The sequence below is a fragment of the Argentina silus genome (genome assembly GCF_951799395.1).
Source record: "Argentina silus genome assembly, chromosome: 15".
Lineage (NCBI taxonomy): Eukaryota > Metazoa > Chordata > Actinopteri > Argentiniformes > Argentinidae > Argentina > Argentina silus.
In genome coordinates this window covers 15,716,765-15,743,341 of record NC_139669.1, presented here as the reverse complement: position 1 = coordinate 15,743,341, position 26,577 = coordinate 15,716,765, and the positions used below count along the sequence as shown (strand labels likewise).

Genomic DNA, 26,577 nt, shown 5'->3' with positions numbered 1-26,577 from the left:
TATTTGTGAGAACTCCAGTGGGGGTGGAGGGCCTATCTGTACTGATTCACCACTGTCCGGCAGCAATGGTTGTCATGTGCCCTGCGTCATTTTATGCCTCTCATATGTCTTTATCTATCTATTTTTGGTCTGATGAGTCACTTACTTATTAATTTGACTGAACAATGGGGAATATTATTCATTAGTGACCCTGTTTAATAATGGTATTGGAACAAAAGTTCATGAGCTACCATTCTATGATAATTTAATCATCTTTATTACACTTTATATACAGTATCTTGTAATGGTGTATTGTGCTTCACAGTAACTAATTTGATAATGAAATGAATCTGCTAAACTATCTGCTGTGAGTTATGATTTATTATTGTTACCACACTCCAGCAGGATGCATCACATGGGAAATATGACTCAATATAGGTTTCATTATTGGGCAATCATACTTTTGCCCATTATTACAATTGCTCATTATTGGTAAGTAACCTCTGTTTAGAATTCACATCCCCTTGGGTAACCTTACACCCCATCACTTGGACCAGTGAAAGTGGAGTCTGAGCCATCAATATTTCAGGCCAGTGCAATCAAACCCATATGACCTGGTAGCAATGTGGACAGGATGGCCTCAGACTTCTTCCTCCATGGACATGGAAGCACCTGTAAGTACCCACTATAGGCTGCAGTGTATTCACTGCAGTCACATATGTGTGAGGATATCTTAGATACAATAAGGAAATGAGTGTTAGGGATCTCTTTCATACAGTACATCCACTTCAGAGAGTCTGATCTTCTCAGACTGTCTCCTCCTCTTTCTCTCCCTCTCTCCCTCTCTCTCTCTTTCTCTCCATAGAGCCCAGTTGATGGGGCGGTTAGAGTGAGAGTAGGGGTGGTGCTCACACAAAGCCCAGGTAAGGTTGGTGTAAAAAGACCAATCTGTAAATGATCATGCTTGATGGTCATTCACCATCATCTCCAGCCATCACTCTGCGTGTGTTTGTTTCAACTGAACAGACACAGAGGACGAAGATTGTCTACTTGCTAGAGAAGAGACCAACTGTGTGGACTACACATCAGGAAAGGATGAGGTGAAACTTAATTTGAACTTTGGATTTTCGCTCTGTCGCAATCCCGCTCTATTCTCTAGTCTGTTGCATCTCCGTTTTTGAAAGTCTCTGGCAGCATTGCCCCACTTGTTTTGCTATGACGTCATATCCCAGTCTACCTTTAAGGCATTGCTGAAATGTGCTCTGTCTGTGTTTTTCCCTAGAGAAAAAGCTCCTTCTCATTTGATGTAGTTGTACATGTGGACAACATACAGGTACGGGAGTATCACTATGGCCAGGTGCCAGTCCAGTATGGTTTATTTGGCTATGCCTAAAGCACTGTGTAGTTTGTGAACATGTTAGCCAGATGTTGTGAATTCTGTCATAGAGGTTGCACTCTGAGATCCTTCAGCCTCTATCTGAGTCCATCTCCTGTGGTTACAACGGGACACTTCTGATAGGCGGAACACTCAAAGCAGGAAAAGAAGACATTCTGATAGGCCGTGGCATCGTCAAACAGGTGGAGTTTATCACGACAAGTGTTTTACTTTTTTAATATTTAAAAATTATATTGATTTAAATCACACACATTGCAGTACCCAGCAACCACGTTGGAATACTCAATTGCTTGTCTGACTGTCTTTCTGTTCGACTAGCTTAAACAGCAAAACAATGTAATGTTAATAAACACACATTTTAATAACTATGGAATGCATAACCATTCTGTTTGTAGGTGTTGAAAGCATTGTTCAGTATCTTATCATCGACACCCAAAGGGGATTTGTTCACCACAGTGACTTTTATCCAGGTAAATGCTTCTACAGCCATACCGTACCATACTGTACCTCCACGTCAAATACCTTATGAGACAATATCTTATATTTTTTGTCCCTGGGTTAGATTATTCCTGAAGTTGATACTCTGCCTTGACACCCATTGTCTTGTCAGTTCTACCCTGATGACAGTGCCATTGACCTCCTGAACCCTGAGAGCCAGGTCCTGAGGGCCGTGTCTCATCCAGTCCTCGGACAGTGAGTGAAGGCTATTTGAGTATGCCCACAGCACTGCTGTTTCCATACACATTTTCATATTTCCTTGAATCCACAATACAATAACCAATGCAAACAAACACTAACACAACTTATACAAACAATCAAACAAGAGAGCAGTAGGCCTAGCCATAATAACAGAACCTAAAACTTGACGAAGATCCAGGTAAGTTTGAGTTGTCTTCTTCTTGTCTCAGTCTTGTAGGAGGGCTGTGTGAGCTGCCTGTGTCCTCAGCAGAGGAGGCCTACACGCTGTATGAGAGAGGCAGAGAGACACTGACAGTCAACGCGGGCACCTTGACCAACAGGTTGGTGACAGCTTGATCCCTGGCCATGGCCTGTTAAGTATCTGAATGTACTGTAGGCCTAGTGGTTTAATCCTGTGATGAAATGGATTGATGATATCGTTTATTTAAAAATGACCTAAGTGTATTAGCAGGCTGTTATCCGGATTGTTTCCTAAACTTTAGCTACAGTTGTTGTGAGTTTAATTTAGCTGTATATGTGTATGTGTATGTGTGTGTGTGTGTGTGTGTGTGTGCGCACAGATGCAGTAGCTTGTACACAGTCATTGTTGAGCGACAGCTTCAGCCAGGCGAAACACAGGACCCAGAGTTCTGTCGCAGTGGACTGCAGCTGTTTGACCTGGCAGGAGGGGCCAGCAGGACCAACCTGAAGGGGTGAGGTCCAGTCATCTGTTATACCCATTCCTGATACACTATGACATATGAACACTGAGATGACCCTATGCTCCTCTGTAGTGTGAGTCCCCTGGTGAAGGTTTTGGACCAGCTCCAGTCAGAATCTGCAACCCAAAACAAGCTTCTCCATTTCCTGTTGAGGGACGTGCTGACAGGAAACAGCAGGACCGTTCTCCTCTACTGTATCCAACCGCAAGGTCTGCCGCCTGTGACGTTTTTCTCTCTCTACCACGTTCTATACTTTTTCAGTCTCTTGTGCCTTATATTTGTTCGCATTGCAGCCATTTATTCAGAGTGATTCATGATTGAGTGATTTCATGTTTGCTCCCTCTCTCTCTTCTCCCCCTCAGGCCTACTGGGTGAGGAGACTCCCTGTGCACTAGCCCTGGCACAACGGGTGAGGGGTCTGGTGACCAGGGCAACCCATGGTCGTTGGTGCCCAAGGGCAACCGAGCGAGAGATCCGAGATCGCATCCTGGAGCTTAGAACCAGGATGATGTCACAAGGGGAACGTGGAGTGGAGGACGCTCATAGGCTAGCAGAATTAACCCAAAACCTGCAGGTCAGATGTGCCCTATTGGCTTATGGCTAGATAGAGTATCATCATGTTTCTATCTGGCTTGTTCAGTCATTTGTTCACTTGAAGTGACTCATTTGTGTCATGTGAACTCTCTGCCAGGTAGTAAAGGATCAGTCATGGGAGAAGAGGAAGGAAAAGTCAGAGAAGATAAAAGAGAGAATACAGGTTCCCTGTCGAACTGTACACACTATAAAGAATTGGTCTGTCACTACACATACAGTTGACTTGATTTGATCTACCGTTACATGTGTAAAACAAACTACTTCTCCGTTGGCAGGGACTGCACCCCACAAAGAACTTACTATCTCCTGGTAGTGACCACAGTACTGACTACAATACTGACCACAGTGTGACCGCAGAGAGGAGGAATAACCTACAGGATCAACTGAGACAGGAACTGAAAGAACACATCAAAGGTATTGTATGCAAAAGGCGCTTACAAGAATGGCATCCTGTAGCATGTGGATTCTAGAAACAACAAACGTGAGAAACCTGCACACTTTCGAATAGAAAATAAATCATATTAACGGCCCACCGCTAGGTCTGAGTGGCAGTATGTTTTCCTTGTTCAGAAGGCCGAGGGAGCGTGGAGGGGGTCCAGGAGAGAGTGGGACGGATCCAACAGCTAAGGGAGTCTCTTAGGGATGAAGAGGAGAAACAGGGAGATACCAGTGACCGCTCAGAGCAGGTCATTAAGAATTTTGTGTGTGTGTGTGTGTGTGTGTGTTTGTGTTCACCTGCTCCGGTGCGGTTGAGAGTGTTAGGCTTCAGACCTGAGATCTTCTCACTGAGCGCCGAATCACCACATCAATGTGTGTGTGTGTGTGTGTGTGTGTGTGTGTGTGTGTACATTGTGGGGTTGAGAGGAGTAAAATACCCAGCTGTCTCATTCATATAACATGTCTCTATTTTGACCAGGAGGACTGGTACACCAAAGCACAGGAACGGAGGAGGAAGCTCAAGGAGGATCATGAGAGAGTGATAGAGGAGGAGGTGGAGAAGATGGAGAGAGAGCTGAGACAGGAACAGGTTACTTACTTACTGTACAACCATGAGAGAATGATCTCAAAAGCCAACTCTTCTATGACAGCTTCACCCACTCAACATCCCTAGCTTAACCCCTAGAGTCACAACCTTAATGTCATTGAACACAAAAAACAACAATTATCCTATTCAAATGTGATGTGTAACGAACACTCTAACTGTTGAATTCACTTTCTATAAGCTTCATTTTGTCACCCTCTTCATGACACATCTCTCTCTCCCCTGCGGTCAGGTGGAGGGCCCCCAGAGGGAGCTCCTGGTCCTGGGGAGAGAGAGACAGGTGCTGGTGCTACAGATGGAGGCCCTGCGCACTGAGGCCCAGGAGGCAGAGAGAGACCTGGAGGCCCAGCACAGCAGACACCAGCGGGAGCTACACTCTCTCAGGGAGGAGAGTCTACAGGTAGGGCCCCTCGGGTCTGAGGACCATTGGAAGAACCCCTTTGTAAACCCTTTTTCCAACTAACTTGGTATTGGTTCTAACTAAAACGATTTTGTTCTGGATCAACTGAAAAATAACTTGTCTGTTACTGTGCAACTGTCTCCATCCAGCTACCCTATTCATGTACATGTTAGGATCTTTTCCATTTATCCCTCCACCTCCATGCTTTTCTCTGCGTCCCCACGCCCACCTTCTGCTCAGGTGTTCCGGGTGTTCCGCCAGGTGTGTGAGGAGCAGAAGAGAACATCAGAGGACAGGTACAGGACTCTGCTGCTGGAGGCCATCCAGGATGCCGTCTACCTGTCTGCTCAGAACCAGCAGCTACAGGCAGACAACAAACAACTCCACAAAGGTGAGTTAGTTACCTGATAACACCCATATTTACTCATCTCACTATCAACAGCCTATAGAGTAGAACGGGGAAAGAACATCATTTATGCATCATCTGTAATAATGATGGATTTTTTTGCTATCAAATTCCTTGCCATATGGGCTGGTAATCAATTAAAACAGTCTCCCTCTTTCTCATCTTCTTCCATAGCGCTGGCTGAGCTGAAAGATGAGCTCTGTGTACGAGGTGACCCCAAGGCTGAGAGGTCACAGTGAACGTGTCACACCACTGTGTCCTTTTGTCCTTGTGAGGAGAGGTGCAGAAGCTCTTATAAAACACAGACATTCCATAAATGGAACTGGATTAGAAGAAAACCCAAGATTAAAAAAAAAAGTGATTTTAAATATTTCTTTTTATTATATCATTTCATCATAAACACTCTCTGTACCATTGTATGTTTGACGTTAGACTCAGCAGAAGTAAGGAAAAATGAAAAATGAGAATCATAGCACCACTTTAAAGAAATGGCTAACACTTTACATCAAGGTGCCATTTATTAAGGGTTTATAAATTATACTTTATCAACTATTTATGATGTGTTTATAAATAAACAATTAACAAATGTGTTTACATTTTTAGATAGCCTAAGTGTAAGCTCACTATTTGACAAACGCCAAGCAACTATCAAACAAAAATAACTAAGGAATTATAACTGTTAGTTAATAGTTTATAAAGGATTCATAAACAAATAATCAATCATTCATAAACTAATTATAAAGGGCACCTTAATGTAAACTGTTACCAAGAGAGGTTGTGTAACCATGTAGAAACAATTAAATATATCACTCAACTCACATATTCATTGAGTTCAGCCAACCCGTAATACTGAAAAGGCATGAATGAATAAGGAATATGGTGGAATTTGATAGGACAAAAATCTGACAAAACAAAGGCAACTGAAAATCAAGCTATGCATGAACAGATGTATGGGTAACAAATAAACCAGTGGTGGTGTGTAGGAGTCTGCAAGTCTTGCCTGAAGTGCTGCTTCTATTGCTTGGATCAATAATGAAGATTAGAAACCTTCAGCAACTAAATGGACAACTTGGAAAAATAAATGAAAAATATCAATCCCTGAAACAATAACTTCTTAAACGCACATACCTTACAAAAAACCCCAACAAAAACAAAACTCAAAGCCCATTTCAACCTTAAAATCAATGCCAAAGGTAGGAATCTACAGTTCAGCTGTACAATCCCACCAAGCATGGTGGTGGTGGTGGTGGGGGTTACGGGTTAGCAGGGTCCCAGGTAGGTTTCGTTAGAGGTTCCATTACCTGTAGTACAAGTAGGCTGCCAGACCAATCATAGAGACGGGCACCAGGAAGAGGGGAGGGAGCTGCAACCCCAGCATGGCCCAGGACAGCAGGGCATTGACCAGCATGGAGCAGGAGATGACAAACAGTCTGGTGATACCACTGCCGTGCTTCAGCACCACTGACATCAGCAGCCCGTTCGCCGCCTGCCCTGCTACAATAGTCCATACCACCCCAGAGTACCCCTCCAGGAAACCCTGCCCACCACTCAAACTGGAGAGGTGGGAAACCCCGTTGATGGCCACACCAAACACGTACAGGTAGAGGTTCTGCAAGCTGAGTGGTAGCTGCTGGCTCTTCAGCACCCGCTCTGTGTACACGGCAGCCAGCCCGGAGACGAAGCAGTAGACAAGCACCAGGAAAAGGCCCCGGGCCGTGATGTGGAGCCTGGGACTCGCCTCCGCCTCTACCTGCTCCGGGTCCTCCAGATCCAGGCTGCTGTAGCTGTGGCACACCCCGGCCCCCATGAGGAGCCCCAGGGACAGCCACTGGGCAGGTCGCAGCCTCTTGCCCAGGCAGGAGGAGTACAGCAGGGCAGTGGAGGCGATCTTCAGGTTGGTGAGGACCTGGAAGGAGCTGGGGTCCATATGGGCCTGCATGAGCACCACCAGGTTGTTGTTGAGGGCATAGAGGACAGCAGGAACTGCATAGGGGGCCACAAGGGCCAGGGACAGAGGGGCACGCAGGGCAGGCAGATCTCCAGTTAGGAGGAGAGTGGCCAGGGAGACCAGGAGCTTGGCTAATTCAATCATAACAACACAGGAGGAGGAACTGAAAGGGACCCGCCCGTCTACCTTGGTGAGAGCAATGAGGGGCGCATGGGAGCCATAGATGAGGACCATGAGGCCCAGTAGAAGACCCCACTGAACCCCTGTTCTCAACTGTCTCCTGCGACGCACTGGGGAACTGGACCCCACATTCTGGATCACAATCATTTTCAACAGTGTGTGTCACACACTAAAATAACTTCTCTATGTGCTCTCACCTAATCTTTATAAATACTGTTCATAACATGGTTATCTAAAAGCTGTAAATACTATCCTTTAAATATGACTGTTTCTGAATTACATCATTTAGGCTAAATCTATTAAGCCTTAGTGCAATATTCTGATAATATGCTTACATTTTGAGCTGCAGGGGATGAGTGTACAAAGTATAAGTGAAATGTATCCCACATTTTAACATCCTTGTATTCAAAATCAAATAAGTGGCTGCACCAGGCAATGTTACTAAGGCAAGCAGTCAAATACCTGCACCCATAACCTTATACACTTAGGCACCTAGCCTTGTTTTCATGCACACCCTTCACAGTGATAAGCAAGGAGGAAGTTTAAAAAGTTTAAATTTACCCATTACCTAAAAGAAAAAAAAGAAAAGAAAAAAAACAAACACAAACCAGTCTTTCACTTTGACTCCCAAATGACATGTCAAACTCCAGTTAAATCTTAATATTCTTTGTCTGGTCTACACAGTAGAGGTTGGTGTCTTCCTTGTGAGCCTTAGTACAACGAGCAGCCAGAGAGGAGATGGTTGTGAACCTAAACCTCTTGGCAGGTCAAAGACGCTGATGTTCTTATTACTTTGGTCCTTTCTTAATGTTGTTCAAGTAGTCTTTCATGGTCCTTTCGATGTTGGGCACCTGGTAGTTCTGTGCAGCATAAATGCCAGTGATTGTTCCCAATAACACTCCCAGGATAGCAGAGGAACGAAGCTTGGCCACCACATACCCAGCCAAGAATCCCTTCAGGAATGGAGATCCCAACACAGTCCCTCCCTGAGACAGAAATTAGAAGGCCAGATATACTGTATAAACATAATTCAGTACAACTTCTATATACAGTAATAATATGAATACTATGTTCTTAATATTCTGTACAATTATGACTAGTGTTTGATCATTTATGGCTACTGTCGTTGAAAGAGTCAATCTTCTTTGACTGTTTCTGACTGCAATGGGGAAGATTTCTCTGCAGTCCGTTTTTTCTTTCTGAGTGGATTTCACCTGGATGTTTTAAAGTAGACAATGTATACCTGTGGGATTCCTGCAGCGACCTCGTTTTCCACTCGTTTCTGGATCTCCTCTAGTTGATTCTTCAGCTTGTTCAGATCCTTCAACTGCTTCAGAGGATCCTGGAACACAGCACAGCAAAAAACACTATCTGTCAGTGTGTTTACGTGACATGTACACTGTCTTTTATAGAAAGACAAGTCGTTTACACTTTACACAATTCAAACGCATTGATTGTATCGGGAAACCAGAAGTATTACACTCGATTCATACCTTATTGCTTATCATTCAAAACTAAGTTAGCTAACTAGTAGCAGTCACGAAGAAGTCATTGTAAGGACTCTGAACATCATTTCAGTGCGTATGGTTTTGAGTTCAAACCAGAGCTGTTGCAGGAACTTCAGATGAGCAGAGCTTAATCGTGCAGTTCTAGCAAATACTGTCATCTGACATGACATGGTAGTAATAAGATTGATGCCAAAATAGTAGCTACTGGGCACTCACCTTGTCATCCGCCATTTTTGCTCGATGGAATGCTCTGTGTTCGACTCTTATGCCTATGTGGCAACTAGTTGATTCAGCGCGATTACTTTGTTCTGAAGCAGAATTTAATTTCAATGTAGAATCAATTTAATGCATAATCAATTCTTTAAAAAGATGAATTGTACGTGATTTTACTCTAACGTATTAATAACAATCTAGTCAATAAGCACAATACGTTATGTCGTTTATAGGGCAATATTATCCATGGTTGGTTAGATCCGACTTGTTTTGTCGCACCTGACATATTTTTGTGAATCTTGGTGTCTGTAATACCAAAGATAGTAACATTAACTACATAAGGATACAATAGGATGGTATTTACTATGATCTGTTGTGATGTGCGCTAGACAGCTGGCCCGATGGACTCTGGCATAATGGAGTTCATGTTGGTGCCACTTGGTGGTGCTGTTGCTAAAGTAAGTAGGATGGAATGGAGTTGTTAAAGATATCACTTGATCAAGACTGTTTTACAGTAACTCATATTTTGGAATAGTTAGCCTACTCTTTGAGCAATTGTAGCATATTGGGCTCTTGGGAAGCTACAACAAGACCAATAATAACAGTATGTGTGTGTGTGTTATCTGTATGTGTGTGTGTGTTAGTCTTGTGTGAATTATTTCCGTACCTGGGCTCCGTTGCCCTGCCTCCAACAGCAAAGAGAGATATGGAAGGGGGGACCCCAAAACACAGATACACAGCTCAGAGTGACTGATACCTAAATGGAGAGGGGAGTGAACATGCATCAGAGCCAATAGTGTTCCAGTTCTTTACTCTCTATCTTCTAGGTTCAATGGTTACCCAATAACATTGTTTATTGGACAGCTGTTCAAGGTGTCAGCAATAATAATAATAATAATAATAATGCACATTTATTTTGTATAGCACTTTTCTCAGTACTCAAAGACACTACAATACGTTGGAAGCTACCCTATGTCCATTGGAGGATTAGCTGGAACACGTATCCAATCCCTGCAGGGCGGCAGAGACCAGAGAGATGATATTCCAGGTGACATTCCAATAGACACATTCCAGGTTGTTTTTTGGACCAGACAAAAGTGTACAGATTCCCACCATAACACACAGCTTCACACTCGTTTAAACTAAACTGACTTGGTCTGGGTGCATCCATGGTCTGGGGATAAGTAGCACCTCCTAAAAAGATTAGCTGTGCCACACGCAGACCTGATTACAGGTTATGTACACCACACCTGTCATGCATTTGCAGTTGCAGAGGCACTGGAAGCACTATCCTCGTCCTCACGGGTAACGATAACACCTTGAATGCACTTGAAACATTCAGAGCATTTCAGATGGAAAAGTTTGGCTTGGTGTAGTTCAGTGGACAGTGCATTTTTCGAAGGGGTCACATCTTAACCTGCGCTTTTCCACCCTATTTCACCGTGCTGAACAGGTGTGTGGTCCTCACCCTGTGGCAGGTCCTGTGTCTCGGGCAGGTCGATCTCCCCCAGGGCTTCCTGCAGAGTCTGGAACAGGCCCCGCTCAGGGCTGAAGCACCCTGCAGTAGCAGCACATCCCCCAGGAGAGGAGGGGAGGCTGGGGCTGGGGCCAACCATGCTAGGGAGAGAGCTGAGAGAGAGCTGGAGAGGATAGGGCATGTGTGATGGACAAAAGTGTGTCCAAAGTGTGTGTGTGTGTGTGTGTGTGTGTGTGTGTGTGTGTGTGTGTGTGTGTGTGTGTGTGTGTGTGTGTGTGTGTGTGCGCAAAGAAAGACAGAGCAACATAATGTGTTTTTTTTGTTACAAGCTGCAAGAGGTGTTATGGAAAATACATTCATAGAACTATTTTCAGGTTATACACTTTCATATGACTGATACAACTTGTGTAACTACTGTGATGACATTTTCTCTTGCCACACCTCTAAAGTTCTATAGCCATTGTTCTGAGAAGCACTGTATGATTTACCATATGAACAGCGGTGATCTCTGAGGGAGTGGTAGGAGAGAGCAATAGTGGGGGGACAGGCGCATCCTGTCGATAGGTGTGAAATGTTGAACGGCGATTAATCAATAAGAAAGTCTCCCCATTGTTCATTCTCTCCCGCCCTTTCTCACGTAAGCACAGGCCCATCAGCCGATAGCCTTGGCGGCGCCTGTATTATGTTTAAACTGTATAAAAGACGAACCTGATCATTGTCTCTTTAGACTTGTGCTGAACGAACCCCAGTTCTACGCTGGGCTGCTGTTACGCTCTTGTCTCTTGTTTGCAAGCAATAAATACCGGACTCAGATATTGTGGCTACTCAGGACTTGTTTCTTGATTCTTACCTCCGAAGAGCTAAAGTACAGAGTGGTAAATCCTAGACTTCCACCACAGAGGTTCAAGAGACCAAACACTGTCTGAAAGGAGGACTGCTGCATGACATTGATGCCCTCATACACATTGCCACTGTGATGACAGCTGTGTGTGAAGGGACATACAGTATAGTTCAATAAGGTTTAAGTACTCAAAGACACTACAATACGTTGGAAGCTACCCTATGTCCATTGGAGGATTAGCTGGAACACGTATCCAATCCCTGCAGGGCGGCAGAGACCAGAGAGATGATATTCCAGGTGACATTCCAATAGACACATTCCAGGTTGTTTTTTGGACCAGACAAAAGTGTACAGATTCCCACCATAACACACAGCTTCACACTCGTTTAAACTAAACTGACTTGGTCTGGATGCATCCATGGTCTGGGGATAAGTAGCACCTCCTAAAAAGATACAATTACACAAAATGCAATTAATCCAATCCAATCCAATTCATGAGATGCATTAAATCAGTTGAGACTATGATTGAGACCCTCACATTTAAATATTTTATATTTTAATTCAACCTTTATTTAAAGTTACATTATGGAGGATTTTGACTCTAGGGGTGTTCTTGAGCCAAATAGTAAAAAATAATGCCTAGAAATGATCTCATTGGTCAAAAAGGTGCACACCTCCCAATGACCATGAGCATAAGGTTATTTTTGCCAACGTTTGTAGGCCTAAAACAAAAGGATTGTGTGGTTTAATGAGGCAAGAAATTGGGTCAGCCACAAAGAGACCGTTTCTGAATTTTGAACAGCTAGACTGAATTTGCACAGTTTAGAAATTGGAATAGTTTTGGCGATGGCTGCTGTCGTCCTGAGGATATTGAGGAGTCCTAGGGTCATTGGCAGGCGAGCCCCTCTGAAGGGCAAGCTGCCATCATGCCCCTGGCGAGAGGTAGACAGGGCCTTCATCTGATGGTGGTGGTGGTGGTGGTGGGAAGGTGGTGGGTAGAAGGCATGACCGGATTACTGAAAGGCAGCAAGTAAAATAATGGTCATTGGAATACTCTCATGTTTTGAGCCCATTGGATTATAAATTAACAAGGGGAAATAACGTTAAGATCTATATTCCTGGTTGAACTGACTGCATGCTTAAGCTTCATTTGACATTATGTTATAGGAGTATGATAACCATACACTCAAAGTAATGTTTAAGATAAACAATAGCAATTCAACTGCCATAGTGTATCTTAAACCAGGTTAGAAACATTTTTGCGAAGGCCAACAACTGAGGAGGGCCACCAAACTCTCCTCTTCAATCAAAGATGTCTGCAGCTCAACCCTTGACTTGACGACTGTAGATCAACTCAACACTGGTGAAGAGGAGGCATGATAGGGAGGGATGCAATTTGAGATTGCTAAATTGCTATCAGGAGGTATGTGAAGCACTTGACCATTTACCCTAGACTAGATGCAGCTCAACTTTGGTTCACTGATAATTGAACTTTTCAGCTACCATTAGGCATCAGACAAGGCTGCCCATTATCACCCCTTTTATTTTATTTTATTATCAAACAACTAGCGGCTGCCACAGCAATTCAATTAAGGGTATTCACTACCCCAACATAAATCATGGAATAAACTTGTACGCCGATGATATTTTACTGTTTGTTCAAGAAATACCTTGTGTACTCTCAACAATTTACATATTTAGTGATGTATAAGATGTGAGAAAGAAACTTGAATGATAACAATACAGAGCTCACATACTGTAACAATACACACAAATTCTCCAGCACAACTTTATTCTCTTCCTGACCTGACCTTCTTTGGGGCTTTCCAAATTCAGGGCCGGACATAAAATAGCCTACTGTGCTGGCTCAGAGACAGTATGTTTTGTTCACATTGTCCTTTCCAGCACTGCTTCAGCAACTATGGTGAATGCGTAACCAGGAGAGATCTATCTTCAAAAGGAATAATAACGTATTATAATACGACATGGAGACCATTCCTATCTTACATAGCCCCCAGGTGAAGGATTCATGTATTTACTTACTGTAACGTACAACTCAACTCATTTACTGTCTCTTTTTAATCTTATTATTATTTATTTTCACTTACCGTATGTACACTCTGAGGTGACATTGTGTCAGTCATCCAATCACATAACAAACAATATGAAATGTTACTGTCATACAATGTCAATATAATCTTCAACTTGTATTTTGAGTTCAACTTGTTTTCACTTGGTTTCACTAATTTGGTTTAAACAGTATGAATCAGGGTTGGGTGTATACAATGTGTGTGAATCAACAACAGTAAACATTCACACGTATCTATCTGATAGTATACTTGATAATCAATCATTGCTTCTGATAGCTTTAATCCTGGGTTGGGTGTTTTGGAACATTAGATAATGGTTGCCGCCCTATTGTTTCATTAAACTGCCAGTGACGCAGGCAGGTGCAGCTTGTGCATGATGGATATATACTGTCATACTGTTGGTATCACTCTGTACCTGTCTGCCACTTGATAACACAGTAGAACGGCCTTTTGTCCACACTCACCTGTACAGGTCTAATAGAGGAACCGTCTGGCCTTAGATCCCCGGCCAATCACAGCCAGTAATGGGTGCCTCTAATCTCTTAACTCTGTTTACACCAGCAGAGACGAGGGAGGGAGGCTGAATTAGTGGCTGACATTGCCAGGGTCAAAAGGTAATGGTAATGGACTGTTTTGTGTCCAGTTAGTTATTTCAGAGATTTACCATTTTATGTCAATGTTTTTATTAATCAGAGAGAGGGAGTGTAATGTGGAAAAGTTCTTGTCACTAAATCGCTGGCAAGTGCTAAAATGCTAACAAGGTAAGAGTTGATGTGTGATCATTTGCATAATAGGTTGACACAGAACAACAGATGTGTGTTAAAATAGAGAAAGTAAATATAGGTGAGAGAATATTAATAATGCCACTTAGGTGTATTGCAGAAACCTAATCTATCATGTGTTCTGTTTTTACCTCTTCTCTGCTTGCCCCCCCCCCCCCCCCCCCCCACCACCACCACCACACACACACACACACACACACACACACACACACACACACACACACACACACACACACACACACACACACACACAATCTTTCCTCTTGCTCCCTCCCTCTCTCCTTTCCTTACCCTCTCACTTTCTTCCTCTTTCCCTCATTTCCAGGTTGCCACTTGGTCATTGCAGTCAGCATGGTGAGTTTAACAGGAGAGAGAGAGGGAATTAGATTGCATATATATTTTATTTATTATATTAAATTGATTGCAAATGATTGTACTTCATTTGTGTGCACACTGCAAGGAACTGCTTGATATTTGAATCCATGTCAGATAATAATCAGAAAATTGTATCTCTATATTTCATCAAATCTATCATACATTTACTGAATGCATTTTAGTAGACAGGTGTGAATAAATGAGTTGATAGATCAGAGAAAGAGAATCAGAGATAGCGGGTTGAAATGGGAAAGGTTGAGATTCTGAGACAGAGTGGCAGAGAGAAGAAAGAATAAGACAGACATTTAGGCTTCCAGGGAATAGGCAGAGGGAGAGACAGCAATATTGAGAACTGATCTCTACACAGCAATTTCATTCTCGTAATAGTTACAGTTATGCATGAATGTAATGTCTGTCTGTGTGTCTCTCTGTCTGTGTCTGTGAGTGAGTGACTGAGTGAGTGAGAGAGTATAGCATGTATGTGTGTGTGTGAGTGAGTCTCTCTGCTAAATTTAGAGTGTGATTTAGAGTTAAATGGCAAGTATTTTTGACTGTGAGACAGGGAGTGTATTTATAGTTAATGATTTTCCAATATTGATTTTCTTTTTCTTTTTTTGTCGTGGTTTTAGATGGAAAGTGTGTGAACCAGTATTTTGTTCCTGTATCTTTATTATGGTGTTTAAGTGTGGATTCATAGTCGTGGGAAAGGAATGTCTATAAACGTAAAAAAAACAAAACACATACACACACACACAAGCATACACATGCACACACACACCATCTACAGTATACAAACACACACACATACACCCACACACACCATCAACAGTATAACACACAAAACACACATACACAAACACACACACACACACACACACACACACACACAGGTACCTAAAAGGGTTTACTCTAGTGGCCAATTGCTATGCATACCAATGCAGCAACTGTGTTCTTTGTGTGTTTTCTGTGTGTCCTTAAACCTTATTGAACTATACTGTATGTCCCTTCACACACAGCTGTCATCACAGTGGCAATGTGTATGAGGGCATCAATGTCATGCAGCAGTCCTCCTTTCAGACAGTGTTTGGTCTCTTGAACCTCTTGCAGCTTGTAACAAAAAAAACACATTATGTTGCTCTGTCTTTCTTTGCGCACACACACACACACACACACACACACACACACACACACACACACACACACACACACACACACACACACACTTTGGACACACTTTTGTCCATCACACATGCCCTATCCTCTCCAGCTCTCTCTCAGCTCTCTCCCTAGCATGGTTGGCCCCAGCCCCAGCCTCCCCTCCTCTCCTGGGGGATGTGCTGCTACTGCAGGGTGCTTCAGCCCTGAGCGGGGCCTGTTCCAGACTCTGCAGGAAGCCCTGGGGGAGATCGACCTGCCCGAGACACAGGACCTGCCACAGGGTGAGGACCACACACCTGTTCAGCACGGTGAAATAGGGTGGAAAAGCGCAGGTTAAGATGTGACCCCTTCGAAAAATGCACTGTCCACTGAACTACACCAAGCCAAACTTTTCCATCTGAAATGCTCTGAATGTTTCAAGTGCATTCAAGGTGTTATCGTTACCCGTGAGGACGAGGATAGTGCTTCCAGTGCCTCTGCAACTGCAAATGCATGACAGGTGTGGTGTACATAACCTGTAATCAGGTCTGCGTGTGGCACAGCTAATCTTTTTAGGAGGTGCTACTTATCCCCAGACCATGGATGCACCCAGACCAAGTCAGTTTAGTTTAAACGAGTGTGAAGCTGTGTGTTATGGTGGGAATCTGTACACTTTTGTCTGGTCCAAAAAACAACCTGGAATGTGTCTATTGGAATGTCACCTGGAATATCATCTCTCTGGTCTCTGCCGCCCTGCAGGGATTGGATACGTGTTCCAGCTAATCCTCCAATGGACATAGGGTAGCTTCCAACGTATTGTAGTGTCTTTGAGTACTGAGAAAAGTGCTATACAAAATAAATGTGCATTATTATTATTATTATTATTATTGCTGACACCTTGAACAGCTGTCCAATAAACAATGTTATTGGGTAACCATTGAACCTAGAAGATAGAGAGTAAAGAACTGGAACACTATTGGCTCTGATGCATGTTCACTCCCCTCTCCATTTAGGTATCAGTCACTCTGAGCTGTGTATCTGTGTTTTGGGGTCCCCCCTTCCATATCTCTCTTTGCTGTTGGAGGCAGGGCAACGGAGCCCAGGTACGGAAATAATTCACACAAGACTAACACACACACACACATACAGATAACACACACACACATACTGTACCTTTCTGTCAAACATGATGAATTCAACAGATAACCCACACACACACACACGTTACTGTAAAACAAGTCCCAAGTTTTCTTTCAATAATTGTTGTATGCTTCCTCTCCAAATGAATGCATGAATGAATAAATAAATAAATGAAATAAAATACTGTTACTATCAACCTAAATCAATCTCTCAGAGAATTGACCAAAGCATAGCATACACCTCTCCCGAAGACATGCCTGCTTGTCCATGTCATCTAAAAATGTTAATTATTTTGCCGTCTTTGTCTCCCTGTTGTGACCAATAACAGTTCCAGGCATTTTATTCCAATGGTAAATAGGGGACAAATACTAAAATAGCTCTGTTTATAGGGAAAACCCTGTCCTTACTTACTCCTCTGTTAGTGCAATTTCTTTTTCCTAAAATACTTGTTGGTTGTTCAATCATCAGTTCTAGGTAATCTGTTATAGTCTTTGGGTGTCCCCCCCCCCCCCCCCCCCCCGCTCCCTTCTCACTCTGCTTCTCCTTTCCTCTCCGCTCTCTCTCTTTCTCTGTAGGAGACGCCCTCCTGTGTCTCTCTCCCTCCTGGCTCTCTCGCTCCGCCTCCTCTCTCATGGTCCATAAGGCGGTCACCTTTGACCTCGGGGGACGCACTTGTCTCTCCAACTTCAACCCTCCTCGCAGAGTCACCTACTTCCTGTCATGTGACCCTTGGGCTGAAGAGGAAGTGAACCGAGGGACGGACTGTCCAACCGGAGGCTCCGGGACACTGGGGCGTCTCTGGGGGGACGTTCTGACCGCCAGGTTTCTGCTGCGGAAGGCTAAGATCCATTGCCCCCCGACCCTGGCCCTCCTGATTCCCCCGGGGCAGATGGGTGTGCAGGAGGGCAGAATGGGAGGGGTGGAGGTGGTGCACCTGGAAATGGGGGCGGAGGAGGCTGTGAACTCCATCAGAAACAAGGTGGACTCTTTCTTGGAGTCTGAGGCTATGAGGCAATCTGAGAGGGTATGTCTTGTTGCTTGGTGTCCTATTCAGCATTGGTGTTATATAACACGTTTATGTTTACGTTACTTTACTATAGATAAACCGTACGAGTTTCAATCCTTTTCACTTGACCGTTAGAGTGTACATCAAGTATGCCGGGCAGTATCGTGGTTTCACAATGCTACCTATACACAACACAGCAATATCGATCCACAAACCTTTTTTTTTTTTTCATTGGTCCCATGAAGGTGGTTCTCAGATACAGCGGGGGTCGGTTTGTGGGAGAGGCAGCCGGTGCAACCACGCCCCCGATCTACCTGCCCTGCAACAGCAGAGAGGAGGTGTGGACCAGAGTGAGCCAGCTTGTGCCTCGGCTCCTCCCAGGGGAGGCTGTGCTGCTGGAGGCCTACTGCCCCTCGCTGAAGCCTGCACCTCAAGTGGAGGACCGCACCTGGGAGCAGTACACCGGTGAGGGCTCCAGCTATGGGAAGGACGGGGGGTGTTGCTCTCATGTTGTTTATGTTTATACCTCAGGTGAGGTTTTTGGAGGGTGAAAATCGGAAATGGAATGAGGAATGGTACCGTGTTTGATACCGTTCCTAATTCCGTTTCATCCATTACACTGAGCCCGTCCTTCGATTTTCTCCTTCCACCGGTCTCCGCTGTTGTCCAATGCCATTACTTAATGGTGATTGTAAAGACTCTTGTAAGGACTATACTTAATATAATGATGGTGGCCATTGATCTCCTCCTGGCTGTCATAGTAAAGCTGTTGTCTCTCTGCGTGTCAGACTGCAGACCTCAGGTCCCACACCTGTCATTCAGGCTGTGCGCCATCGTCACTCGCTCTCCCCAGGACGTGCCTCTCCTCTACAAGGTGAGAGAAACAGGGAGAAAGAGAGAGAGAGAGAGAGAGAGAGAGAGAGAGAGAGAGAGAGAGAGAGAGAGAGACGACGAGATCACAAGTGAGAAAAAGAGGAAGATCGCACTTGGCATTGCAAAGTTATATGACTCTCTCTCTCTCTCTCTCTCTCTCTCTCTCTCTATCTATCTATCTATCTATCTATCTTTCTATCTCTTTTTTCAGTTGGTGTGTAGGGTGGGTGCGTCCGATGCCCCTCTCTCTCACACCCACTCCCTCTCTCAGTCCCTGGAGACGACTCTGTTAGAGTGTGGTTTCACTGACCCCGCCTTATCTGTCTCTCTCCGACGCCTCGCCACCAACACTGCCCTGGCCTGCCTCCGCGTTGTCATGGAGACCGAGTCAAGCATGTCCCCAGACCAACGTGGAGGGGCTGGTGCTCAGACTGACATGATAGGTGTGTATGTGTGTGTGCTCTTGAATGTGGACATTTTTTTTTCATCTCTCGGTAGCATAAAGGAAACTGTTGCTGTTTAGTTAAAACCTCAAAGAAAGCAAGAGTGTTTATCATACCATAAAAAGCCTGGCACAAGTCTAAACGTTTCCAACCGTGAGCTTCTCTTCCTGTAACAACGGTCTCACTCTTACTTACTCTTTCCCAGGCGTTGACCTCCTCTTCACCCTCGATGGCTCTGTCATCCGCCCTGTTGTTCTGGGCCTCCACCCTTCCCTCTGTCTTCACTCCTCTTTCCCGGAGCGAGGGATGGAGATGGAGGGATGTGACAGCGGGATCGAGGGGTGTCGGGGCACCCTCCTCCTGACCCCCCTCACCCGCTCACAGTGTTACTTGATGCAGGGGAAGACTATCCTTGTGGTTGGCGCAGGCGGTCACAGTAAGAAGTTCATCTGGGAAGCAGCCAAACAGTACAAACTGAAGGTGATTGTCTAGATGGAAAATAGATCCATACCACTACAAGAACCGGACAATCAAACATTTCTAAGGACTGCACCGTACTCCTTTGCTAAGTGCAATCAAAGTATTAATGTGATGATGCTAATGCTTACGGCTAATGCTTATGCTAAATGTCTACTGTATGCCTCATAACTTCATAACTCTCTCCTCACCAATCAGATCCTGTTGGTGGACTGTGACCCCACCCACTTCGCATCCAAATTGGTCGACCACTTCCTCGCCCTGCCGGACATCCCTGACCATCGCCGCGATGACCAGCACTGTGTCCGTATTTGTGATTGGCTGACGTCAGCCAGGCTCCGCCCTGATGGCTGCGTGTGTTTCTGGGACGACTGTGTGGTCCTGACGGCGCTCGTCTGCGATAGGCTGGGGCTCAGAGGCCCACCCCCTGAGGCCATACGCATCGCCAAGGAGAAGAGCCGCACCCACCAGCAACTCCTGGGCCTCCTGAAGTCCTCTGGGATGCACCCTGTCTCTGCCGAGCTGCCATCCGGTCAGGCGGATAGCCTGGTGGAGGTGAAGGAAGCGGAGAGGAGAGCTATGGTCAATGGGATGGTCAACATGGAGGGGGATAGTCTGAAAGCCATGGCTGATTTCGACAGGGGAGATCTCTTCAGTGGCACGGTGGGAAAGCCTGACAACACGTGCTCCCCCTCTTCATCCACCTACCCCGTCTCCTCCCCCTCCTCTTCCTCTCAGTCCTCCGGCCCTTTTCATCCATCAACTCCCCTCCTCTCACCCTCCCCCTGTTCCTACGCGGTGCCCTGTGTCCACGTGGAGAGCGCCCTGGATCTGGAGAAGGCCGCCCGTGGCGTGGCAGGGGGGCCGGGGGGCTCCAGTGTGGGGCCTGTCAGGTTCCCTGCTGTGATGAAGCTGGAGTACGGAGCGGGGGCGGTGGGCGTGAGGAAGGTGAGCTCTCTGGCCGAGAGCCTGGCGCACTTTGAACGCATTGGCGGCGACCTGAGAGAAGAGACGGACTACCCGGGCATCGGCCTGGGCTGGGGCAACGCCATGACCCTGATGGAGTACCTGGGCGGCACGGAGCACGACGTGGACGTGGTCCTGTTCAACGGGAGGCTGGAGGGGGCCTTCGTGTCTGACAACGGCCCCACGCGCGCCCCGGCCTTCACCGAGACGGCCGCCCAGATGCCCTCGGGGTTGGCGGCGGACAAGCGAGCCCAGCTGATCCGCGCGGCCCACCACGCCTGCCTGGGCTGCGGCCTGCGCGACGGCGTCTTCAACGTGGAGCTGAAGATGACAGAGCTGGGCCCGCGGCTCATCGAGATCAACGCGCGCATGGGCGGCTTCTACCTGCGTGACTGGATCCGTCAGCTGTACGCCGTCGACCTCCTAATGGCCGCCTTCATGGTGGCGTGCGGCATCTGTCCTCGGCTGCCCTCGGCCACGGCGCTCCCAGCCAGGGGCCACTTCGCCGGGGTGATGTGTGTGGTGTCGCAGCACCTCCAGGCCCTGAAGAGCACGGCCAGCCCAGAGCGCCTGAGGAGGCTGCACCAGGAGGGGGCGCTGTGGCTGAACGAGCTGGCCGAGGAGGATGAACTGATCTCGGGGGAGTACGAGGAGCCCTTCTGTAATGTGGGGGTGAGGGACGCCCACAATGGGGCCAATGCACGCCAGCGTCTGTTCGCCCTCTGCCAGGGGCTGGGGCTGCACTGCCCCCCGCGTTATGACCTGGGATACTTCCTGTCTCATTTTGGTTAAAGGGAAGTGAGGCAACTGGGGTTGATTCAGGAGGGCGTGCAACGTTTGGAAGGTTAGAGGTAGAAATAGGCCAGTGTAGACCGGTGTTGCACTATACAATATATTTGTCCCTTAACATTCTGTCAGACTGGACCCTCCAGAATAAAGCAGGTGTTTCATACAGGTAGGGTGATTGTGTACATTTGTTTTTGAAGCCATACTAATTATTATTATACTAGTCATTAATTGTTTAGAAGACAGGTAATCTGAATGTTAGGGTGCATTTGAACACAGGAAAAAATACTCTTCTTGTATCAAAACATATTTCAGAAATTGCAATTTGGAGGTTAACTGATCAAAAACCTTTCAAAACTTTTCACTTAAAATTGGGGACCATCACAGACATGAAAGAAAAATAAAAAAAATACTGTATGGATGTAAACATTTTGAAGTTCTATGGTAATATCACTGATTGTGGAATGAAGGGAATTGTTGGTAAGGTCTGCATTGTATTATGTGATCAGCAGTCATCTACTTTATCATTTAGTCATTAACATTAATTAACTAGGGGTGAACACACAGCAGTGATGGGGCAAGGAGGTGTGGTGAGTTATATTACACTTACAGTAGGTCAGAGTGTCACACTGAGGAAGATGAAGGGGATTTTTTGGAGGGGTAGGGAGTGAGGAAGGGGAGAGGAACAGGTGGGCATGGAAAGTGTAGAACATTTTGACCAAGGGGCAACAACTGGTGGGGTATTTGGGTCTGGGCTGTTGGAAAAATACTGTATCGCAGCCAAAGTCTCATTCAGTCCTAGAATGTAAGGGTGAAAATTCTGTTCATGCCTGAATTAATAGATTCATTTCGAAAGGTCACACTAAATAAATCAAACCTGTTGAAAAACTGGGGGTTGAATTACAGTAAACACACACACACATACACACACACACACACACACACACACACACACACACACACACACACACGTTATCTCTTGATCCATACACTGCTGTGTGTTGTTTTGTTTTGAGAAACCATTTATGGTGGCTTCACCTTTGCAAACGGTCTGTGTCCTGAAAGGACGGCACCTTGGCAGGAGCATCTGTGTCGTGGCATTTGGCTTCTGGTGTCATGTTGTGGTGCGATGTGGCTTGGTGAAACTGAGATGCCCTACGTGCCTCCATCAACCCTCATGACCCCTGAAATAGGTTGGGGTTGTCGGGTTTTACTGTATTGAATGTATGTCTGAAATAACTACTTCCGTATAGTTAGGCATAGTTTAATTCGGTAATGTCAAATTGTGCATTGTCCTTTTATGTTTTGGGTTCTGTGCTACCATCTGTTTTTGTTTTGTTTTTTGTTTTATCCCTCCCTACCCTTTTAGTTGTTTATTGTTTAACCCTGTATTATTGCACTCATGTATAATTGTAACATGACTGCAATCTTGTTATAGAAGTATAATCACAAAAAAATGAATATATGTCTGAAGCATTAGCATAGCATTTGGAAATAAATAGTTATTGTTATAATAGTATATAGTTAAATTATCATTCTGATTTATCCCTCATTCCGTAAAAACAAAGATGGCAACCTACAGTGTACAGTCCAGATCAAAACATATTCTACTCTACATTTTGTGTACATTTTATCATTCATGTTCTTCATCCTTTGTTTTACTGTTTTGTCATTAGCTGTTTTTGTTGTTAAAGTTGGATTTCTCTGATTCTACGAATATAGATATTATGTATGTGATATTAATAGAAATGTAATGTTTACATTTACACATTTTACAAACATATGCCTATAATGCAATAAATTGTGAGCAATGAAGAACTATTCCTTAAACATGTAATGTTATCGATTCCACAGACTTGGGTATGTGATCTGCTTCATTATGTTGACCACAAAATAATCATGCATTTTTCAAAACTTTCCTTTAGTTTTAATCCATAAAAAGAAAACACTTACTTAACAGTAGTGCTTAAGTCTCAGCAATGGTACATGATTCAAATGATCAACTCTTACACCCTGTGCTATGTAAAAATATACAATAAACATTCAAATCAATTAAGATTCAAATCAACTGTCTTGTTTCATTTGTGTTTGTTTAACTGGTCTCTAATATGTTGTTATATTGAAACATTAAACCAATGTTCTCTCTGTATCCTCCTCTCTGCTCACTACACAACCAGAGATAACACAACAAATAGCTCCATGATTATGTCCTGTTTGTGATTGACCACGTCTTTCTCTCTCTCTCTCTCTCTCACTCTCACCTCTGTGATACTCATCTATGTTTCTATCTCCACTCCATTAAGTGAACAGCTGCCTTACTGCTAAGTCCCCGACTTGAGAGGGAAAAAAAAGACAAAAAAATGTCGCCCCCACTCTTTCATTTCCTCCTCTGTTGTCCTCCCTCCCTCCCGTTTTCTCTCTTTCCACACCCACCAGAAGTCCCCTCCCCTTTCACTTGGTTTCAGGCACACTTCCTTTCTCTTTCGCAACACTGCAAAAGGGTGGGTTATAGGTTGTTTTCCTTTAGTCTCTCCAAATGACTGCTTCCATTTAACACTAGCTTTCCATGTCGTGTGCATTGAGCAATGGGTGTACTAACATTTATGTTCCGTTGTTCTCAGAGGAGTTTTATCTTGAGTCTCTAAACAAATATTCCATGTTGATGACAAACTGCGCAACTGTTTGTCATCGGTTGTCAAGTTAGTCTTTGACCTACACTGACTGATCTGGAAAGAGGAAGGGAGAAGTCATAGGTAAGGTGCAAATAAGTGGCTTTTATATTTGTTTTTATTTGATTTTTTTGCAATGGATGAAGCCACGATGACAGATGGAGAAAGAGACAGAGGGCAGGCTGGAGAGACAGTGGGAGACAGGGTGGTTATGGGAGACAAGCCTCTCCATCGATTCATCAGAGGTGAACCACGAAGTCTTGGGGTAAGAACTAACATTGTTAGCCACTCTAATAGGAATTGTGTTGATGGTAGTGTGTAATTGATTCCTATGCAAATCAGAGACCCTATAAAAACAAAGATATTAATTTCAAAGTACATTAACTATTATCCTTGCATTAAGATGGACTCATTTCAAGTTATTGAGTAATTTGCTGATGTGTCATAGCAAAGGCTCTGAATACTTATGTAGATGAGGTATTTCTGTATTTCAATTTGAATAAATTGACTGAAATTTAAAAAAAATAATTTAAAAAAAACGTTTTAAATTGACTGTATAACACAAAATGTGGAAAAAGTGAAGGGATACTTGAATACTTTCCAAAGGCACTGTACACTTGAATCTGTTGATAATAGTTCTTCTTTGCTTTTATACTCATAATCGTCACTGAGATATGTATATGGTTGGAAGTTACACATGATGCACCACACAGGGATGCAAAGAGACAGACCACACAGGGGAGATATTCAGTTCTAAAAGTCTAAAGGAGGTACTAGTTTGAGTCATTATGTTTGCCTCTGCTTACAACATCTTTGTGTCCCTCACTCTCTTAACGTAATCATACTCTCTCTTTCCCTTCTCTTTCCCTCCCTAGATTGTGATCATGATGTTTGGCTTTGGGGAGATCATTATGGGGATTCAGATGAAGGGAGAGGACACCATAACCTCCTCCGATATCTACATCCCTTTCTGGCTGGGGGCTCTGGTAAAGTACATCAGGAGGATCTGAAAGGGATTGTGGTTTTTGTAGTCCAGCACTTTACATAGTCTGTGACTGTCAGTAAAAAAGGGAATCATCGTCATGTGCTTGGTTAAAAAAAAAGAAGCTGTCAATGATTCTCACACAGGTGCTAAACCGGTTGTGAAAAAAAAAAAAGAAAGAAAGAAAGAAAAGAATATCGATCTGTTTTTTTTCTTCAGTTTTTAGTCTGTGGAAACCTCTCAATCTACACAGATGTGCATCCTTCCAAGAAAATGGTATGCTCACACTGGTTTATCACACTGGTTTACACTGTTATTGTTCATTGCATATCTCGTGACCAGTGAGCCCCTCTACCATCAGAATCTCTGTCATTGCCATTGCAGGTGACAGTGAGTTTGGCAATGTATATTGTCTCCCTACTGGGTGTTGCGGTCTCCATTGGTTACAGATCGTTTGTCATCAACCATTGCATCTATTCACATTCTTGGTATGCGGGTCAATGGAGAGGCTACAGATATGTGAGTTATGACACTGAGGAGGATACAGAGATATATAGAAATATAGATTTTCATATAAAACATTCAGAACTTAGCATTCTACGTAAACACCATATTCACCCGATGTTTCCGCCTACAGTGGCTATACTGTGACCATTTCTTCTTCTTCTTCTCTCTCTATCTCCCTCCCTCCCTATCTCTCTCTCCCTCCCCCTCTCTCAGCTGCAACTCATGAGTGTGGAGGCCATCCTATTAGCTTTCTCTCTCTTTGTCTCGGGAGTCCTTATCTTCCTGTCCACCATGGCGCGTTTTGCTCTGAAGTCCTCCAACACCCAGGTATGATCCTCCACCAGTCCCGCAGCTCTAGACAGAATCCATTAAGATGCAAAGCACATGGTTCATTAAGGCATACATAGCACACATTTAACACAATTACCTTCACAATGATCTTCTATCAACAACGCTTGTTAGGAGTGATGTATTTCAAGTGACAATATTTTCCTCTCTTTTTTTCCCTCCATGCCCTCCTCTCTAGATCATTATTCAGCAGCGTGTCCTTCCTGCCAGCCCAGAGTGAAGACTAGATATAATCATACACTTTATGATCTAACATCTAACCATATAATTGACATTAATCATCAATGTATAGAATTGTCCATCATCAGCAATACGTTTCTCCATTGACCACTAACCCTATAAAAAAAAGTGTGTGTGTGTGTGTGTGTGTGTGTGTGTGTGTGTGTGTGTGTGTGTGTGTGTGTACTACTCCCTCTAGTGGATGTAGGCCTATCATTTATAGCCAGATCAGTATTCAGTTACAAACTGTCTGTAACACATTGTATTTATACATATCTAACTATTAATTGCGTGTGATTCATTGAATAGTTTTGCACTGTCAACAAATGCATAATAAATATTAACTTCCACTTCCTCTTGTCACTGTGCTCATAATAGATAATAGAGGGTTTT

The 26,577-nt window shown here is 44.4% G+C and overlaps 4 protein-coding genes across 6 annotated transcripts; 2 read left to right on the top strand and 2 right to left on the bottom strand.

Moving 5' to 3' along the window:
• Window positions 1–5,586: 5,586 nt before the first annotated feature.
• On the bottom strand, window positions 5,587–7,492 carry LOC310816531 (putative UDP-sugar transporter protein SLC35A4; the record flags this gene model as incomplete). Its single annotated transcript, XM_083686781.1, has 1 exon — window positions 5,587–7,492. The coding sequence occupies one exon, from the start codon at window positions 7,490–7,492 to the stop codon at window positions 6,515–6,517; it is 978 nt and encodes a 325-aa protein (XP_083542907.1). The 3' UTR covers window positions 5,587–6,514.
• A 641-nt stretch (window positions 7,493–8,133) lies between these two features.
• Window positions 8,134–9,085, bottom strand: LOC310816532 (SLC35A4 upstream microprotein-like; the record flags this gene model as incomplete). The annotated part of the gene is made up of 3 exons (XM_083686782.1): window positions 9,070–9,085; window positions 8,589–8,687; window positions 8,134–8,331 (listed from the first exon to the last, which is right to left on the bottom strand). Exons 1-3 carry the CDS (start codon window positions 9,082–9,084, stop codon window positions 8,134–8,136), a joined length of 312 nt encoding a protein of 103 aa, XP_083542908.1. The 5' UTR covers window position 9,085.
• Window positions 9,086–14,579: 5,494 nt separating this feature from the next.
• Window positions 14,580–23,494, top strand: LOC310816332 (carnosine synthase 1-like). Of its 2 annotated transcripts, XM_083686475.1 has the most exons (9): window positions 14,580–14,610; window positions 15,899–16,070; window positions 16,782–16,871; window positions 17,484–17,932; window positions 18,160–18,379; window positions 18,703–18,788; window positions 18,999–19,230; window positions 19,436–19,710; window positions 19,906–23,494. In XM_083686475.1, exons 1-9 carry the CDS (start codon window positions 14,608–14,610, stop codon window positions 21,463–21,465), a joined length of 3,087 nt encoding a protein of 1,028 aa, XP_083542601.1. In that variant the 5' UTR covers window positions 14,580–14,607; the 3' UTR covers window positions 21,466–23,494. The 2 variants fall into 2 exon arrangements, with proteins under 2 accessions (XP_083542601.1, XP_083542600.1); XM_083686474.1 differs by lacking the exon at window positions 14,580–14,610 and having other exon boundaries at window positions 15,828–16,070.
• Window positions 23,495–23,936: 442 nt separating this feature from the next.
• Window positions 23,937–26,537, top strand: LOC310816568 (membrane-spanning 4-domains subfamily A member 4A-like). 2 transcript variants are annotated; one of them, XM_083686822.1, is made up of 7 exons: window positions 23,937–23,960; window positions 24,275–24,393; window positions 25,004–25,114; window positions 25,330–25,386; window positions 25,495–25,629; window positions 25,831–25,944; window positions 26,144–26,537. In XM_083686822.1, exons 2-7 carry the CDS (start codon window positions 24,280–24,282, stop codon window positions 26,183–26,185), a joined length of 573 nt encoding a protein of 190 aa, XP_083542948.1. In that variant the 5' UTR covers window positions 23,937–23,960; window positions 24,275–24,279; the 3' UTR covers window positions 26,186–26,537. The 2 variants fall into 2 exon arrangements, with proteins under 2 accessions (XP_083542948.1, XP_083542947.1); XM_083686821.1 differs by lacking the exon at window positions 23,937–23,960 and having other exon boundaries at window positions 23,967–24,393.
• The last annotated feature ends 40 nt before the right edge of the window (window positions 26,538–26,577 follow it).

Excerpts from the sequence above, each read along its gene's own strand:
- LOC310816332 (XM_083686474.1), top strand. The coding sequence starts at position 15,881 with ATGCCCTATCCTCTCCAGCTCTCTCTCAGCTCTCTCCCTAGCATGGTT. Across the intron at positions 16,872-17,483 it reads GGCAGGGCAACGGAGCCCAG|GAGACGCCCTCCTGTGTCTC; the intron begins GTACGGAAATAA and ends CTTTCTCTGTAG. Across the intron at positions 17,933-18,159 it reads CTATGAGGCAATCTGAGAGG|GTGGTTCTCAGATACAGCGG; the intron begins GTATGTCTTGTT and ends GGTCCCATGAAG.
- LOC310816568 (XM_083686821.1), top strand. The coding sequence starts at position 24,265 with ATGGATGAAGCCACGATGACAGATGGAGAAAGAGACAGAGGGCAGGCT. Across the intron at positions 25,115-25,329 it reads CTTTCTGGCTGGGGGCTCTG|TTTTTAGTCTGTGGAAACCT; the intron begins GTAAAGTACATC and ends TTTTTTCTTCAG. Across the intron at positions 25,630-25,830 it reads AATGGAGAGGCTACAGATAT|CTGCAACTCATGAGTGTGGA; the intron begins GTGAGTTATGAC and ends CCCCTCTCTCAG.